The sequence below is a fragment of the Rhinatrema bivittatum genome, chromosome 6 (genome assembly GCF_901001135.1).
Source record: "Rhinatrema bivittatum chromosome 6, aRhiBiv1.1, whole genome shotgun sequence".
Classification (NCBI taxonomy): domain Eukaryota; kingdom Metazoa; phylum Chordata; class Amphibia; order Gymnophiona; family Rhinatrematidae; genus Rhinatrema; species Rhinatrema bivittatum.
The window spans coordinates 108,712,786-108,729,746 of record NC_042620.1 but is presented as its reverse complement, the minus strand read 5'-3'; the positions used below and the strand labels follow the sequence as shown (position 1 = coordinate 108,729,746).

Here is a 16,961-nt window from a genome sequence, read left to right as displayed (position 1 = left end):
TGAAGTGAGCACAATTTATTTTGGAAAATGCCATCATGCAGCTGGCCTAAGAGGTTACAAAGTGCAACCTCTTGTACTGTAAATAGTCCTTTATTCCTGGCGTTCACTGTGTTAGCCTCAGGTTGTAAACTGAGTCTTTAATTTAAAGTGCTAAGCCCTTGTAAATGAGCCCCCTAGTAAGTCATAATTAAGGAAGAGCTACTGAGATAATGCTTGCAGCCTAATACAAGTTCCTGAAAAGGCATAGTGGAAGAAGCTGGGATCAGAAAGGTATTGGGAATTTGCCGCTAGCCTTTTACAATCTGTGCTAGCCAGCTGACTGCTGGGAGCGTGTACCGTGGCTCTCAGCTCACAGGTCCAAGCTCCTTTTCTGAAGCCCATACTGTACTCCACTGCAATGTAATGCAATGAATTCTGAGGAAGCATCTCAAAATGCACGATAGTCAAGGGGCAAGGACTCTTCTAACATCGAGTAAAATAAAAAAAGAAATACAAAAAAAAAAGAAAGAGAACCTTCAAACTCTACTTTTGGGTTATTTTTCATTTTCCTACATTTGTTTCAGTCTTTCTATGAGTTAATTAACATATCACCAGAAGGTAGTATCTGTCCTGCTGTCAGAACAAGACCTCCTGAAGGTCAAAGAAGCAATCTAGAGCCGGAAGTCCCCAGACATTTTAAGCGAAAGGCTGCATGCAATATTTCATATCACAGAGGGTTGGGGTGGGAGGGGGGAATCCCCCTTGAAGTTTTGATGAGTAGCGGGGTTTACCCTTGGAGTTTGACCCTTTCAGTGATTCAAAATGCTGGTAAAGGAAGAGGGGAAGCAAGGGACAGGTTTCCTACAGAGGTATGAAAAAGGATTGAACTTAATTATAATTGCAGCTATAAAGCAAGCACAAAGAGTCTGTATTCTGCAGCTCCTGATATGAGGAGGGAGACCAGTACTGCCCCCCCCCCCCCCCCAGTGAAGAAAGATAAAAAATCATCTGTAATCTTCAGAAAAATAGGGCCTAGCTGAAAACAGTACTTGGGAAGAGCCAACCACAGACTATGTGAAATGCATCACACCTTTTGCCAAGCAAAGTGGCCATCAGAACAGTTGGAAAAGCACAACATGGGAGACAAAGGCCTCAAAATTCTGTTTAGGTCTAAATGCTGCCATTATTCTTCAGAGAATGTCATGCATTCTGTATCACATGGAAGTCCACACAGAACCCTTGCTGAGGTTTTGGCCAGTGTCTCCAGACTCTCATGATTGTGTGGCCTCTAGGAAAAACTATAATTAACCTGTTGCTGCATAATTTACAGCCTGTTCCAAAATCAATAAACCTGAAGTATCTCCACCTCCTAATTCAATCATCTGAAGAAAGCTACAGGGTGCCTGCCTTCAGTCTCAGCTCTCTCCCTCTCTCTTTAATTCCTGCTCTAGCCCCTCCCCTTGCAAGCAGCTTGCAGGAAACAGGAGAGGAATGGGATGAGGCAGACACTGGAGCAGATAGAGCAAAGGAGAAAGTACTCTGTGCCCTAATTAAGCCCCTCCCCTCTAGTTGTTCTGCCCTTCCCCCAGGATGGATTTTGTGTGGCACTGATTCAGTGCTGGTGCCATACTGCTCCCCCCACTCTCCAGGTTTTCACATTTCTGCCACAATGCTGTAGCACATTAGCTTAATTTGCAGATATATTTCAGCAGCTTTGAAATATTTTCCATTAAAAAGTCAAATAGATTCTCAACCTTTTCTGTGTGTGAATAAATTATTTTCTTTCTCTATTTCAATTTATTCCCGCATTTCTATTTGCTTGTTTGTGCCTCCTTGCTTCTTTCTGTTAATCTCTCCTCCAACCACTTTCCATGGGCTCCTCTTATCTGCCTCCATTCCTTGGTCTACCAGTTTCTCCCTCCCATTCAGTTTCTCCTCTTTTCATCCTTTTCATCAAGTGTCTCCTCTCTAATGTCCATCTAGCCACTCTTCCTCTCCCTTCCAGTCTCTTTTCACTGTCTTTTCCTTCTAACCTCTTTCCATTCTTCTCTCCTAGTTTCTCATCCCTTCTTTCTTTTTCTTCCATCATTCAACTCACTCATTTATCCTTGATTCCATGTCTTTCTGCTCCCACCTACACAGAACTCGGCTCATATGATCATCAGAGTGCAGTTAGCAGGAAGTAAGCTTACACTCACAGGCCCCACTCCTCACACATGATTACATCACTGGAGCTGAGGTCTGGGAGGGGAAAAGGCAGTGATGGTGTGAGCATGAGGGATACCTGCGAAGGTCTGGGGCTGCGGAAGATAGAAAATTTGCCACCCCACTCTACTTCCTAAATTTTGCTGTCCTAGACACACCAGTTATCTAGTAGGCCTCTGCATATATCCAGGCCTGCCCCTCCTGCTGTCCTGAAGGGACTGGGTGGGAGGCGGGGGGGGGGGGGGGGGGGCGGTGAAACTGGAGTGGACAGAGAAAGCAGTTAGAATTTTTGACCCCGCTAAGATCTCTTAAATCAAAATAGAGATGATTCTGATGTAATTCCTGGATGGAGTGATTAAATTATTCTATAAGGACATCTTTATACAAAGATTCTTGCACCTGCATATGTAGCCTACCATACACCAGCTACAAAGATCTGGATATATGTTAGAAGGGTGCAACTGCTGGTGTCCCACAGCTAGCAGAGGGGGGCATTAATTTCAATTCATAGAAGCCTTAATGACTGACACTACTGCTCATCAATTTCAATTTGTGCTAGTTCAACCCTTTTTTGTTTCTGTTGCCATGTGTCCACTGTATGCACTTGTATCTTTCTGGGTAATACTAACTAACAGCATGACAGACTACTGATGCTGAGGGCATTTTCTGCATATGTAAGTGTAACTCCTGGGCTAGATTCCCATTATAGGAACCCCCCCCCCCCCCCCAAAGACTACACCTCAAATAAATATTAAACTGTTAAGTCCTCTCCTGGTGTTCAAACAGTCTGAAAGCTCAGAATTCCCTGTCGGGGTGGGGAGAAGGGGGAAGATTACTTCCTAGGCCTCGAGCATTGTTCAATAAACAAATCCAGTAAAACACTAATATTTACACTGGTAGCAATGGATGATTTCTAACTTAACGCTTACTGATTAAATATGGAAAGTTGGTGAAAATATCCACATACAAGTTCTTGTTATTTACAATCCATTTTACAGCTTTAGCTCTTCTAATAAATGTATGAGTTTAGCATCCACTTAATTTATGATGCTAATGAAGTCAAATGGTTCTTTTAATCCTGATCCTTTCCAACTAAAGGGATAGTTTTGGAGCTTCCTCCCAGAATTTGGTGGACAGGATAATATTTTCTCAAATTAAGTATATTTAAGTAAAGTCCTATTTTTCATACCTTAGTCCAGTTACTCAGACATTCTCCTTACTTGCACTGTTGGTACCTGGAGGATACCTCCATACTCCTCTTTTCAGCATCTTGATGATGTGGATGTGGTTAGCACTGGATGGGTGCCACAGGTCTTTTTTGCACTCTTATCTCTCTCACAGATTCATTGCTTCTCCAGGACTTCCAATAATCCATCCGTGCTCTCTGGCTGAGAGACACCTCTCTTCGAGATGACATTCACTAAGTGTTGTAACCTCGATGTGGGTTGTGGACCCTTAGCCTGAGTTGAGAGTGTCACCACCTGGGAGGAAGACCAACCACAGGTTCCCAATGTCAGGAGGCGAGGCTGAAGGACGACAGGGGCCGGTTGGTTGAGGATTGACCACTACCAACCCTGTTCCCCGCAGGTTGAGCCCTTGGGTTCCGGGGGCCAGCTGGACTTAGGTGGACCCCTGTGATGAAGTTCCGAGGAATGACGATCCGAAGTCCTGGGCTGGCAGCGAGCAGGAGGCATGTGGTCCGATCCGACGTCCAGGGCAGGCAGCGAGTAAGAAGGGAGAAGTCCAATCTGAAGTCCAAGGTAGGCGGCGAGCAAGAGGCGTGAGGTCAGATCCAAAGTCTGTTAGTATAGTGCAGTTAGTATAGCTGTGTTTAAAAAAGGATTGGATAAGTTCTTGGAGGAGAAGTCCATTACCTGCTATTAAATTCACTTAGAGAATAGCCACTGCCATTAGCAATGGTAACATGGAATAGACTTAGTTTTTGGGTACTTGCCAGGTTCTTATGACCTGGATTGGCCACTGTTGGAAACAGGTTGCTGGGCTTGATGGACCCTTGGTCTGACCCAGTATGGCATGTTCTTATGTTCTTATGTTCTCTTAAGTCCAGGGCAGGTGGTGAGCAAGAAGGGAGAAGTCCAATCCGAAGTCCAGGGCAGGTGGCGAGCAAGAGGCGTGAGGTCCGGTCCAAAGTTGAAGCCAGAGAGATCCGTCCGAGAGAGAAGGAGTAGGAGCTGGAACAGGACCGGAAGGCAGGAACAGTCATGTGGAAGACGGGAACAGGAACTTGGAAGACAGGAACAGGTACTTGGAAGTCCGGAACGCTGGAACAAGCACAGCACCAGAAGGAGCAGCAAAGCAGACTTGTTGCCAAGTTGCCAGAGGTATGTCAGCTGCAAGTTTTTAAAGGACAGAGCCCTGATGTCAGCGGGAAGGGCCGGCGGCATCTTCCTGCCGCGGGCCCTTTAAATCTTTGCCGAAGGTGCGCACACGCGCCTAAGGCAGGAATCAGCTGGGGGTGGCGCCGGTGGTGTCCTGCACGCCAGAGGCCCTGCGCCGGTGCCAGCAGTGACAGAGGCCCTTCGGCTTCGGGGAACAGCGCCGGAGAAGGGATCGGCCTAGGCCGTGAGTACAACACTAAGCCTCTGGGCCTTAGGGGACTCAAGCAGTTGTAAAAATAAAGCTCTTAATAAAGGGAAACAAAAAATAGGAAAAGAAAAGGGTGCAGCAACTTCCTTGTCCAAAACTAAAAAACTTCCAAAAGGACATGTTAAGGTTAGGCAACGGGACCCTTTCTTCTTTTTTTTTTACCCCAAGCCTCATCCTTAGAGGGCCAAGGGTCCTTCGCTAAATAAACCAAACAAAAAACAGGAGACAGCATAGTGACATGCTGCATCTATAAAGAATAACTAAAAAGTCCACACCCTAAAATGGTGGCATAAATCGATATACTCTGGGACTCAACCATATAAATTCCCACTTGAGGGAGCTACAATCTACAATATCACTACTCCTGTTTCCCCTGTCAACAATGGAACAATTCTTTTTACTAGAGACCTTTTAAGCTCTCTACATAAGTTTATATACTTGGAAAGATGGCAGGAACTTTCTCAAGAAAATATAAAAAGGATAGTTGTACTGTTTTTCAGTGCAAAAACAAGTAACATTTCACAATTAAAAATATATAACTTATATGTCTTAATTTGATAGTCAATTTTTGTATTTGGTAAATTTTGTATTTCTATATAGTTTAAATATTTTTAAAAACAAACATAAACAGTTTTCAATTAAAAAATTGAGCTTTTCTGCATAGTCAGATGTAAATCTTTATGCAAAATTATACAAATCTGCCACAGAATTTTGAAAAATCTGTCATAGAATTTGCTAACTGTTGCGGCAGAATCTTGAAAAATCTATCACAGGAAACAGGGGGCTGTGGGTTTTGACCTAACCTCCAAGTTTCCATCAATAAAGGGTGATAAAATATGCATTCTTTCCATTTACCTTAGAAAAATCATAGCTACCTGTTGCCTTCGACAAAGTAAGAATTTATGAATGATTTTGTGTGGGATTGACCTTTGTCTTAAATATGGTCGATGTGTAACACCCCCCAAAAAGAACAGAAGGGAAAATAACACCTTCATCTCAGTCAGCTATTCAGAAGTCCCTTACATTACAATACAAATGTACCATACAAACTTCCTTTACCCCTATAAAGTCAGGGTCAATGTTTACAAAAAAGCTTCGAAACCAATCCTTATAATCTAAATTCTGAGGAAAATATTAGACCAGGCATCCTATAGCTCATAGAAGTTAAAATCTGTATTTGACTAACTGAGCACAGCTTTTGTACAGATTCCCACATCTACACCTAATAGGTTTTTAATTGCCACCTGCTAGCATTCCGTAGGCCAATGCTGCAAAAAGTCCTTTGTGAACTGAGGCATGGGCACACAAGGTTTTGCCAATCCTTTCTAGCATGTACTCCTGCTCTCTAGTTAATGAGGTCAGATATAAGTAATTATTGAGCTGATGTACTAACCTCTGGGATTTCCCACATAACCTTGTTACCCATGCAAATTAGCTGTGTAGAAAAAGTGGACAGGAAATTTTACTCCCAGGATGGCCGAAAAAAGATAACTACACCTTAGTGAGGTGTGATCACCTTTACATGAAATTCATATTTCATGAGCTGCTTTGCTTGCTTTTGCATCATAGCAGCTCATTATTTTATGAATTAAAATAAACTTTTGCTCATAGTAAACTACGTATGAAAGTTTATTAGAGAGAAGGGGAGGGGCACTTTTGTGCGATTTTTTATTTTGCATGTTGCCATCTTTTGCACGAAAACTTTGCATTTTAGTGCACTGGCCTCCAAGTCACCTTTAGGAATATATTTAAAAACAATGTGACTAAATTTATCCTTTCACATAACAAAAAACATGCAAGAATGCAGACATGCACTACTGTCAAAAAGGCTGAAAACTAGAAGAGCAGAATTTCAAAGCCTTGCCCAAAGCATATCCAGAGCAAGTGTAAAGGCATTAGGTGCCCTAGGTGAAACTTACGGCCTGCCTTTGCCCCCTCCATCCCCCTCCCTGGTCACACCCTCCTACATGCAATTAAAAATTATGCATTTATAATAATAGATTTTACATAAAAAAGAGCATTCCAAGTCCAGTCTTCTGCGGTAAAAATATCACTTACAACATGTATATTATATTTCTATGCAATACTGTGTGCTGCCCAGAAAACCCAGCAAAAAAATAAAAGTAGATCCTTGGAATTGGTATTAGGCCTACTGCAAGGTGTGTTGGATGTCAGCTTGGCCCTTAGAAAGCCATGAGTAAACTGAATTACAATTTCAATATAGTAAATCTCCCATACCAAAACAGTAATAACTGCCAGCACTCAAATACTAACAACCCTACTTATGAAAAGGCAATACTGCAATTATTACACTAGGCCCTAAAACACAAATACATCTCCTATTAGGAAAACAGATAAAAGCCAGTCTGCTTAGATATCTACACAGAACCTACATGTTAGCAGAATTAGTCACCTCAGTCACAAATGCAAAACACAAACACATTCTCACCAAATACAGAATAAAGTGACCATAAAGTAGAAATACAAACATGCAGAAGAACAATGGAAAAACAGAAACATTACCATTCCTCATAAAACATCAAACAATAAATTCAAGAAATATAAATTATCAATAGATATAAAATGATACTAATAAAAAGAATAAATATTTGAAAAAAGCTGATGAATAGAATATCATCCAATAATTTAAAATTCATACAAACTATCTAAATACCAATAAAATATTTCAAAACAGCAGACATATCAAACACCACCCAATCCTTAAACCTAACAGGAATACAAAAATCCCCTGACATTCTGGGATGTTTTGATTTCCAAATGCCCTGAGATTGTCGTGGATTAGCAGGGGGAGAGGTGAAGGGTTGTTGCTCACAAACTTTCTCCTCTCTCTCACACATACTGGCATGCTCACAGACACACAGACATAGAAACATAGAAATGATGGCTGAAAAAGACCAAAAACGGCCCATTCAGTCTGCCCAGTAAGCTCCCACACTTATTTTCCCATACTTATCTGTTTCACTGATCACCAAGTTCAGGGACATATTTGCAGATAACACAAAATTATTCCGAGTAGTGAAATGAGAAGCGGATTGTAAGAAACTGCAGGAAAACCTTGTGAGACTGGGAGATTAGGCATCTAAATGGCAGATGAAATTTAGTGTGTTCAAGTGCAAATTGATGCACATAGGGACAAGTAACCCACACTGTAGTTACATGATGTTAGGTTCCATATTAGGAGTTACAACCAAAGAAAAGAATCTGGATGGCATTGTGGACAATACTTTGAAATCCTCAGCTCAGTGTACAGCAGCAATCAAAAAAATCAAACTGAATGTTAGGAATTATTAGTGTAGAGACTATGAGGTCTCTACCAGGTGGCCCTAGTCCCCAGCCATTACTTTTAGTCATCAGTATTACAGGCTATGCCATTCAATACTGCACCTCCCCCAGAGGCTTGCAGGAATAGGCAATCTGTTAGGCATGGGGGGGGGGGGGGGTAGACCATGTGAGTAGGAAGCAGCCTCTCTTTGCTTTCAGAGAGGGAAGGTGTGTGCTCTCCAAAGTTAGGCACATAGCTTAGCAAAGAAGGGAGAGGCACGGCCTTGCCAGTCTTGGTGATAGATTGGCAGGAAGAGGGATTTATTTTTATATCTGAGAATTTAGGACTTTTGCTGTTTTTTGCCTGTGCCATCTGGGAGGCTGTAACCCCCTTGCCAGAGGTGCAGGAGGGAATTTGTACACCTTTTCGTCCCTATAAGATGAGGTTGCAGAAACCTGTGAATTAGATCACGTGTGTTTGCCAGATTGAATTTTCCTTTTTTTTGGGAAGGAAATATTTTTAGCTTCCCCCTTCCTTTCCCAGGTCTGGACTGTAATAGCTGTTCCAGCATTTGCCTTTCCCTCAGGAGAGTCAGTCTTTTGAAGATGAGTTGGAGAAGAAGAACATCAGGAGACTCCCAACCAGAGTTTCCACCCTGGGTCAAGGGACACAGGCAGGTGAAGATCGGGAGTGCCCTTCTGGAATCAGGTACTGTTTGGGAAAAGGGACACCCGTCCTGGTTAGGATTCCACAGCCCTTTGGGACACACATTCATTCCTCATCATGGATGGGTTACAAGTTCCAAGTTTCAGTAACAAGGGTCACTTCCACAGAGGGCTACACCAAGTAAACTTGTACTACACCAAAGACAAGGAATATGGATGTATTTGGACATTTAATTTATTCACTTTATTGATTTTCTTACAATCAATATCAGTAAATATTATTTTGAACACCCATCCAACGAGCTCTGGCTTTTTTATCCAGGAACCTGTCCCAAAGAGGAAGGGTAACACACACGCACGCACACTCACACACACACACACACATGCGCGCACACACTCACACAGAGTGTTTCCAGTGCCTGGGCCCAGAAAGTTATTCTTCCCCCCACAGAGAAGAATCCCCTCCCCTCCCCCTCGGGGGAAACAAAAAAGCCGGGGAAAGGACAAAGGAGCTAGCCCATTTAAAGAAATTATTTCATGGCCCTTTGGAATTATCACTATTACCCCAAAAAGGGTTACATTAGAAAAGAAATGAAGAATAAAATGGGGAGTGACATAATACCTCTGAATCACTTCCTGGTGAGAATGCACCTAGAGTGCTGTGTGCAATTCTGGTTGCCACATCTCAAAAAAAGATACAGCTGGCCGCAGAATGATCTGATATTGAGCGGATATCAGATTCATTGGCCCAAAACATCTTTAAGCCCTGGTGCACCAAATATTCTTCCCTCACCACATTGCCTTTCTACAGATTTCCTCAAGATCGATTTAATACCTAAGATTGGGGAAGGAGCCCAAGCAGCAATGGGAAAGTTGGAAGTCAAAGGAGCCAAAGGTGGTGAGCATATCTTGGAAAAACCATCAGAAATTACCCTAGACTTGCTCTGGACAGCAATAAAATCTTTAGAAGGGGCAATTACAAACCTCTCTAAACTGACTGTGGACTCTAACCAATGCATTAATTCTATTGAAGCCTCTTTGGGAAAGAATAAATATATTGTACAGATGGTGACTAGGGGCCTCATTTTCCAATATCACATGTGATACCAATGCGATATTATTGCAAGTTGGGCTACGTTGCCAGTATATATCATGGTAGGCCTGTTTGAGAGAGAGAGAGAGAGAGAGAGAGAGAGAGAGAGAGAGAGAGAGAGAGAGAGAGAGAGAGAGAGAGAGAGAGAGAGAGAGAGAGACTTGCTATAGTGCCTCCTCCCTAGACAGATATTTGTATCCCTATGGGAGGCCCACCTAGTAACTCGAGGTGAGTGTTAAGTATTAGTGTAGGGGGGGTAGGGGCCACTTTGACATTCAACGTGAGATGTACGAACAGAACAGTGGTCTCTTGTGAAGATTTGCTGGCCTTCGGAGTGAGGAAACTCACTCCAAGATGAGATTTGGGCAAGGTTCTCTCAACCTAGCTTGAGGGACTCTCTACCTGGGTAACATCAAGCTAGGTTGAGAGAACCTTGCCCAAATCTCATCTTGGAGTGAGTTTCCTCGCTCCAAGATGAGAATCTCCAAGATTGAATCTAGTATAGAAACAGTGATAACGAATAGAGCAACTTTACATATTTCTTTCACTTTTGCTTCAGATAGAGAGACAGTCTTTAGATTATACATGAGAAATAGATTATTGTTGTTCCACGGTGAGAAAATTTGGATATCCAGATTTTTCTAGGGTAACTCAAGAAAGGAGAAGGAAATTTATTACTATGAGAACTGAGATAGAAGCTATAGGAGGGAAAATGATTCTAAAATTTCCATGTAAACGCGAGATTGCTCACCAAAATCAAAAATATGTATTTTTTGAAATATCGCAATTGCGTGTTTTCCTTGATTCCCACACCCAATAATTTGCTGTGATGGTATTTTGATGCAAATAGTATAAGCTAGTAGAATTCTCAATATTCAGTTGTTATAGGAAGCAGATGTTTATTCTGCTATTCTATTTCCATTAGAATCGCTCATTTATATTTCAGTTATCCTTCTGAAATATTTCTTCTGTTGATTATCAGATTAAATAATGTAAGGTTTATGATTTATTAATGCAGAAAGTTACTTGTATCTGAATTGTGTAACAAGTGATTACATTTGTTTGTGAAAATAGCATAAATAAAAAATTTAAAAAAAAAAAAGATACAGCTGAACTGGAAAAGATACAGAGAAGGCCAGCCAAAGTGATAAAGGAGATGAAATGGCTCCTGTATGAGGAAAGACTAAAGAGATTAGGGCTATTCAGCTTGGAGAAGAGACGGCTCAGGGGGGGGGATAAGATAGAGGTCTTTAAAATCATGATAGAATGGGTCGATGTGAATCGGTTATTTACTCTTTTAAATAATACAAAAACTAGGGGACACTCAATGAAGTGAGTAAGTAGTACACTTAAAACAAATTGGAGAAATTTCTTTTTCGTTCAATGCACAAATAATCTTTGGAATTCATTGCTGAAGGATGTGTTAAAGGCAGCTAGCATAACTAGGTTTAAAAAAAGATTTGGACAAGTTCCTGGAGGAGAAGTCCATAAACTGTTATTAACCAGATAGACTTGGGAAAAACTATTATTTATCCCTAGGCATTAGTAGCATGGGATCTAACTACTATTTGAGATCCTGCCACGTACTTGTTACCTGGATTGACCACTGTTGCAATGAGGATACCTGGCTTGATGGACCCTCGGTCTGACCCAGAAGGAGGCTCTTATGCACATGTTCTCACACACATGCTCATACATACACAGAAACAAACAGATATGCTCTCTCACACATATACATATTCTCTCCTGCTCACTTCCTCCCCTTCCCCTTCGGTAGCATAAGGCCAGCAGCAGTAGCCTCCTTCTTCAGCCCTCGTGGCCAGGACTCTTCCTCTTTCTTCGGGCCACTGAGGCTGCTCTGCCTCTAGCTCCTAAAAGCTCATGGGCCATGCAGAAACCCTCCCCCCCCCCCCCCCCCCATGTGCCCCTTTCCTCTTCCTACTGCTGACCTTGGACCAGGGCTGATGTTACTTCTTCCTGGGGCAGGTGGGGGCTGTGCTGCTTCTCATCCTACTTTTCACTGCTGCTTGTGCCCGGGGCTGACACTGTCTCTTCCTGTGGCGGGGGGGGGGGGGGGGATGTGCCATTGTTCCTTTTGTTTCTGGTGGCAACAGCATGGCCACTCCTCCTTCCTGCCTGTATGGGTCATATCACTTCTTTCTCCGGGCCACTCAGACAAGAAAAAGGAGAGGCCAGGCTGTCACCATTCCCAGACCTGTGCTGCTCTAGGCGCCCACCTAGTCTGCCTAGTGCTTCCAGCAGCCCTGAACACATCTCTCCCCTGCACTCTCTTTGATTACAGCTTGCCAGTTTGCTTTGCTTTGAACTGCTAAACTTATATTGAAGAAACTTGTAATTAATGTTTAGACCCATCCAAATTTTCATGAGAAAATTAGTTAGGGTTGTCAACTGGTTCCATTTTTATCAGGACATGCTCATTCAGTCCTGATTTTACCCCTTGTAGATGTGGATTTGTATTCCTGCTTCACAAGTCATATCTGCAACTCTATGCATGCCATGGGAATAAAACAGGTACTGGACCGACCTGGGTGAGAGAACAGAGCCAGTCGATATCCCCATTTCACAAGATTTTAAAATGCCATTTTTTACAGCAAGCCATTCTCAGGCCAGATCTTGAATGTGTCTCTCTTTACAGACAGTTTTCCCAGAATCCAGACAAGTCCTATCAGAGAAGAGTTCCGAGAGCTCAGTGGCTCATCTCATTGGATGGCACTGTGAGCGACAGGGGCCAGTTCAAGAATGAAAAGACACGCCCCTTAAGCCCTGGGCCATAGCAGCCAACAAAGAACCTGCTAAAGAGGCGCAGCTGTATTCTCACTGTCTCGTAACAGAACAGGAGTTCTGGAGAAGCGAATCTAGTGGTAAGTAAATGCTGTATGACACAATGATGCCTGAACAGAGGCAGAAGCCTGTGGAGTCCGTCTTAAAGCAGGGCACTCCTGCCACCCGCTGGCTACAAATAAAACCTGCAAAGCCTCATTTTATACATACGTTTCATTTTAAAGTATGTTACTAGAAAATTTCACCTGTTTGTATACATTGATAAAATAGATATTCCTTCTGTTTTTTTTATTTTTGTAGAAATATGGAATTTTTGAGGGGAAGAAACATTTAAAATAATGATTATTTCATGACCCCCACAAAAAAAAACCCCCTAATAATCCAAGAAAAAAACACACACATTTCAAGGTTGTATTTTTTAAAACTAATTGCTATTTCATACAACAGCACTAATGCAGCCTTCTTTCTGCTTTCCAAAACAACAGAATTGTTCTAACACTGTACTCAGATATAATCATTTTTGCAGGTGAAGAAACACCAAGATGACATTCATGGCAGATTTCCTGAATCTGCATGTACAAACAAACAGCAAACCTTTGGACAGATTTGTACTATACAATTTAATTAAATTAGTTTTCTATTGCCTGACTGGAAGCCCATTTCCAGTTAACAGAACCGTGCCTCTATACAATATCATATATTGTAATAACATAAATAAATGTTTCTATGTTGTACTGGTCGTTCTAGAAAGTACACTTAAATAACTTTGGGTACTGTCCACACGTGATCTGCAGCTTTCAGACTGAAGCTGTGTGACTGGGGGGTGGGATGGGATGGGGTTTCAGGATACCGTACCTGGTTTTGGCTATAGAGCCTGACTGCTGTTGTTTCTGAATGAGTTCCGCCAGCTGTTTCTGCAGCGCCATATCCTTACCATGGGCCTGTCTAATGAATGGATGCTCCAGAAGATGAGTCACTGACGGCCTCTTCTCAAAGTCCTTAATAAGGCACCTGTGCAAAAACAGCAGTAAAATGAGCGCATTATACACACAGGAACATAGCTGCAGGTGAGGTGATATTGGGTCAGAGGCACTAAAAGGGTTCCCCCACTTCCCCACCGCGTTCTGTGTCTATGGGGGAAATGCTCAGTGTATCTGGGCACATTGCTAACATTTACTTTGGCTAGTTTAAGTGGGTTGACACGGCAAGCACAGAACTGCATTCAACATCATACTCGGAAATTCTGTGCTGTTACTTTGCACTTTATAAATTATTTCTGTATTTTTTTCACCACGCTTCTGCTCTTTGCCTTCGGCCGCTTGGATTGCAGTGTCTGCAGCCAAATGTAAAAAATATGCATTTTTGTTTCAAAAAGGTAAAAATGCTATTGCATAGGATGGATGCGGTCCAGAGGCAGGTGACCAAAATGGTGTGCGGTTTGTATTGGAAGACCTATGAAGAGAGGCTGAGGATCTAAATATGTATACCCTGGAGGAGAGAAGGAGATATGGTACAGACCTTCAGATACCTGAAAGGTTTTCATGATACACAGACATCAAATCTTTTCTGTTGGAAAGGAAACAGTAGAACTAGGGGTCACAATATGAAACTCCAAGGGGGACAACTTCTTCTCGGAGAGGGTGGTGGATGCCTAGAATACCCTTCCGGAAGAGGTGGTGAAACCAAGAACAGTAAGAGAAATCAAAAGGGATTGGGATCAGCAGTCCAGATCTCTAAAGGCTAGAGGTTGGAAATGAAGAAATTAGGTAACCTACTGTATATTAACTTTAGGTGCAACATTTCTGCTTGGGGGTAACCCGCATGGAGCAGGACAGACTGGATGGACCATTTGGTCTTTTTCTACTAACATTTACTATGTTATTATATGGAGACGGCTTTTCTAATAATGGGAAAAGCTGCCTAACTTACAATGAAAAAAAGAAACCCTTTAAGTGACGAGTTTGATTGCTGTTTAAAAAGGTTTATTTCTATTGGCTCTTCGAGGATGTCTGTTACCTGTCTTTTCAGATGTTGTTTTTTGAAACATTTGGGTCCTTTATACTAAGCATTTTCCCCATAGACACAAAATAGGAAATAACATTGGGAAGGGTGCCTATTTATTTGATTTAGATTCCACTTTTCAGAAGAAATTTACCTGGCTACATCCCAGCTCACCCGGGTAACACATGTCTGTCTGACAATGGCCCAGCACTTACCCAGCTGCAGGGTGCGTGCAATTCTAAGCGGGTAAAAAGCACATGGGTCCGGGGGTGGGGGGAATGTTCAGGTAAGGGAGACGGACATAACACATGTGGAGACTGAACGTCTGACCCCTGGCAGCTTGCGGGCGGAGCATAAACAGAACTGGGCTGGTAGGAAGCACCAACAAGGGCCAGGAGGGGGGTCTCGCCAGGACATCGCACTTACATTTACAAAGCTCCGCTCCTCATTTTCCAGGGGAGACGTGCCTACAAAGGGAAAGCAGGTGCAAATCTCGGTGGCTACTTTTTCCTGGGGGGGAGGTTGAAATGGAAAGCCTGCTCCAGCTTCCCCCTGGAATATTGGTGCGAAGCCCCTGGGTGAAAGTGCAGCCTGACTTGTGAAAAGTCAGCACCTTGGTGATTTTAGTTTTTCCATTCCTCTTTTCAGAGGGTACTGCGGGTATTTCCCTCTCCCCAGAGGGCTCACCGTCTAAGTTTGCACTCGAGGCGATGGAGGCTGAAGTGACTTGCCCAAGGCTCATAAGGTGCAGCAGAGGGAGGGAGGAAGGAAGGAAAAACCTGTCCTTGATCTGGATAGCACAGCGATACGCTCAAAAAACAAGAAGCCAGTACTTACAAACAAACCACAAGAAATGTACACAGAATAAACAGATTAAATGTAAAGAAATGACTGTGGTGTGAACTGAAATCCCCCCCTGATGGATCTGATAGGCAAACAGCTTTCTACAGAAGACTATTAAGGAATTCATACACAGATGAGCGAGTCCACAAGGCAATTTCATGAAACAATGAAATAACAAATACGTGATGCAAAGGTGAAATAACCTGACAGAATTACATAAATAATGTTCAAAGGATCTTTTCTGCTGGTAATACATTTGAAAACATTGCTAAGCAGTGGTGCCTGGAACCACACTTGCAAGTACACAGCAAAACTACTTCAAATGATTGCACATTTTCAATGTTTCACAGGAAAAGCATGTTATGTGCAATTTCGACATTGCTTTTTGCTTGTGTGCAAGGGGAGCTGGGAATGCTGACAGTTTCCTCCTGCACCTTTGTGTTTCCAGCTCAGTTGGAATCATCACAAGGATCTGGCACCACGAGCCTTCGTTCGGGGATTGTTCTCCTGTTTTGTTTTTTTTTATCCCCTTCCAGCTCATCTAGTCCAGCAACAATTGCCAGCTGGGGACCATGCGCCAGGGCACTGTCTAGAAGCCTGCAATCGTGGGCCCGCAATCTGGCTGCTGGGCATTGCCATCCCACGAGGACCGTCGGTCCCTCTCCTCCAGGGGCTGTGAGTTCTGTCTCTGCAGCAGCCCCAGCTGCAGCCAGCCCGGGGAGTAGATGTCTTGTCCGAGGAAGGGAACCCAGGTCCTCCTCATGGCAGTGTATGGCACCGCCACTGAGTCATCAGACCAGCCCTAAGGGTATATAAATGCACTGATTATTGGTGAGCAAGTCTAACATTCATATTGTATTTCTTACACACGCACATGGTTTCAAGTAAAGATGGTCCAAGTTGTAGTAAGCTATGAATTATTATTAGTGAAGTACAGCACAGATTAAAAACTATTTTACAAATAATAAGCTACATTACATTGTGCCAGCATGGCTGGAATTCTCCACCTTTTAAATTACAACCAGAATGCATCTATCACTCTGGATCTAAATCCTGAGACAGACTGCTGCTCCTAGGGTCTTCTGGGGACGGGGAGCTTCCACATCCAGCCATCACTCAACAGTAACACCTATTAACGAGACTCAGAGTGCCCACTTACTGGGCTTCCATAGAACGCCATAAGCACAGTGCACAGCTGAGGATTCCTACTACAGGAGCTAGGGTAGATGGGAACGGAGTCCAAAAGGAAGGCGAACTCCAGCTAGTTGTGAATGAAGGCTCGTGATTTCATAGTCCCTAGAACAGGCCAGTTCCGATTGTGCTAGAAGCCGAAAAGAGCAAAAGGAAACTGCCAAGCTAACAAAAACAAAAATGATATTACATACTTCAGTGCAAAATGAAGGGTAGCCCTTCTTCTGGTACTTATCCTTGAAGGCAGTCCTGGGGCTTATTCCCTTCACAGTCCCAATAGCCCTGGGGCATG

At 43.0% G+C, this 16,961-nt stretch overlaps 1 protein-coding gene across 1 annotated transcript in view; it reads right to left on the bottom strand.

The window, feature by feature from the left end:
• Window positions 1-16,961, bottom strand: part of MYO3B (myosin IIIB) — a 424,126-nt gene that overhangs the window by 336,648 nt on the left and 70,517 nt on the right. Inside the window, exon 4 of the mRNA XM_029607903.1 lies at window positions 13,490-13,764. Coding sequence (XP_029463763.1) covers window positions 13,490-13,764 — 275 coding nt within the window. The remainder of the gene's footprint in view (window positions 1-13,489; window positions 13,765-16,961) is intronic.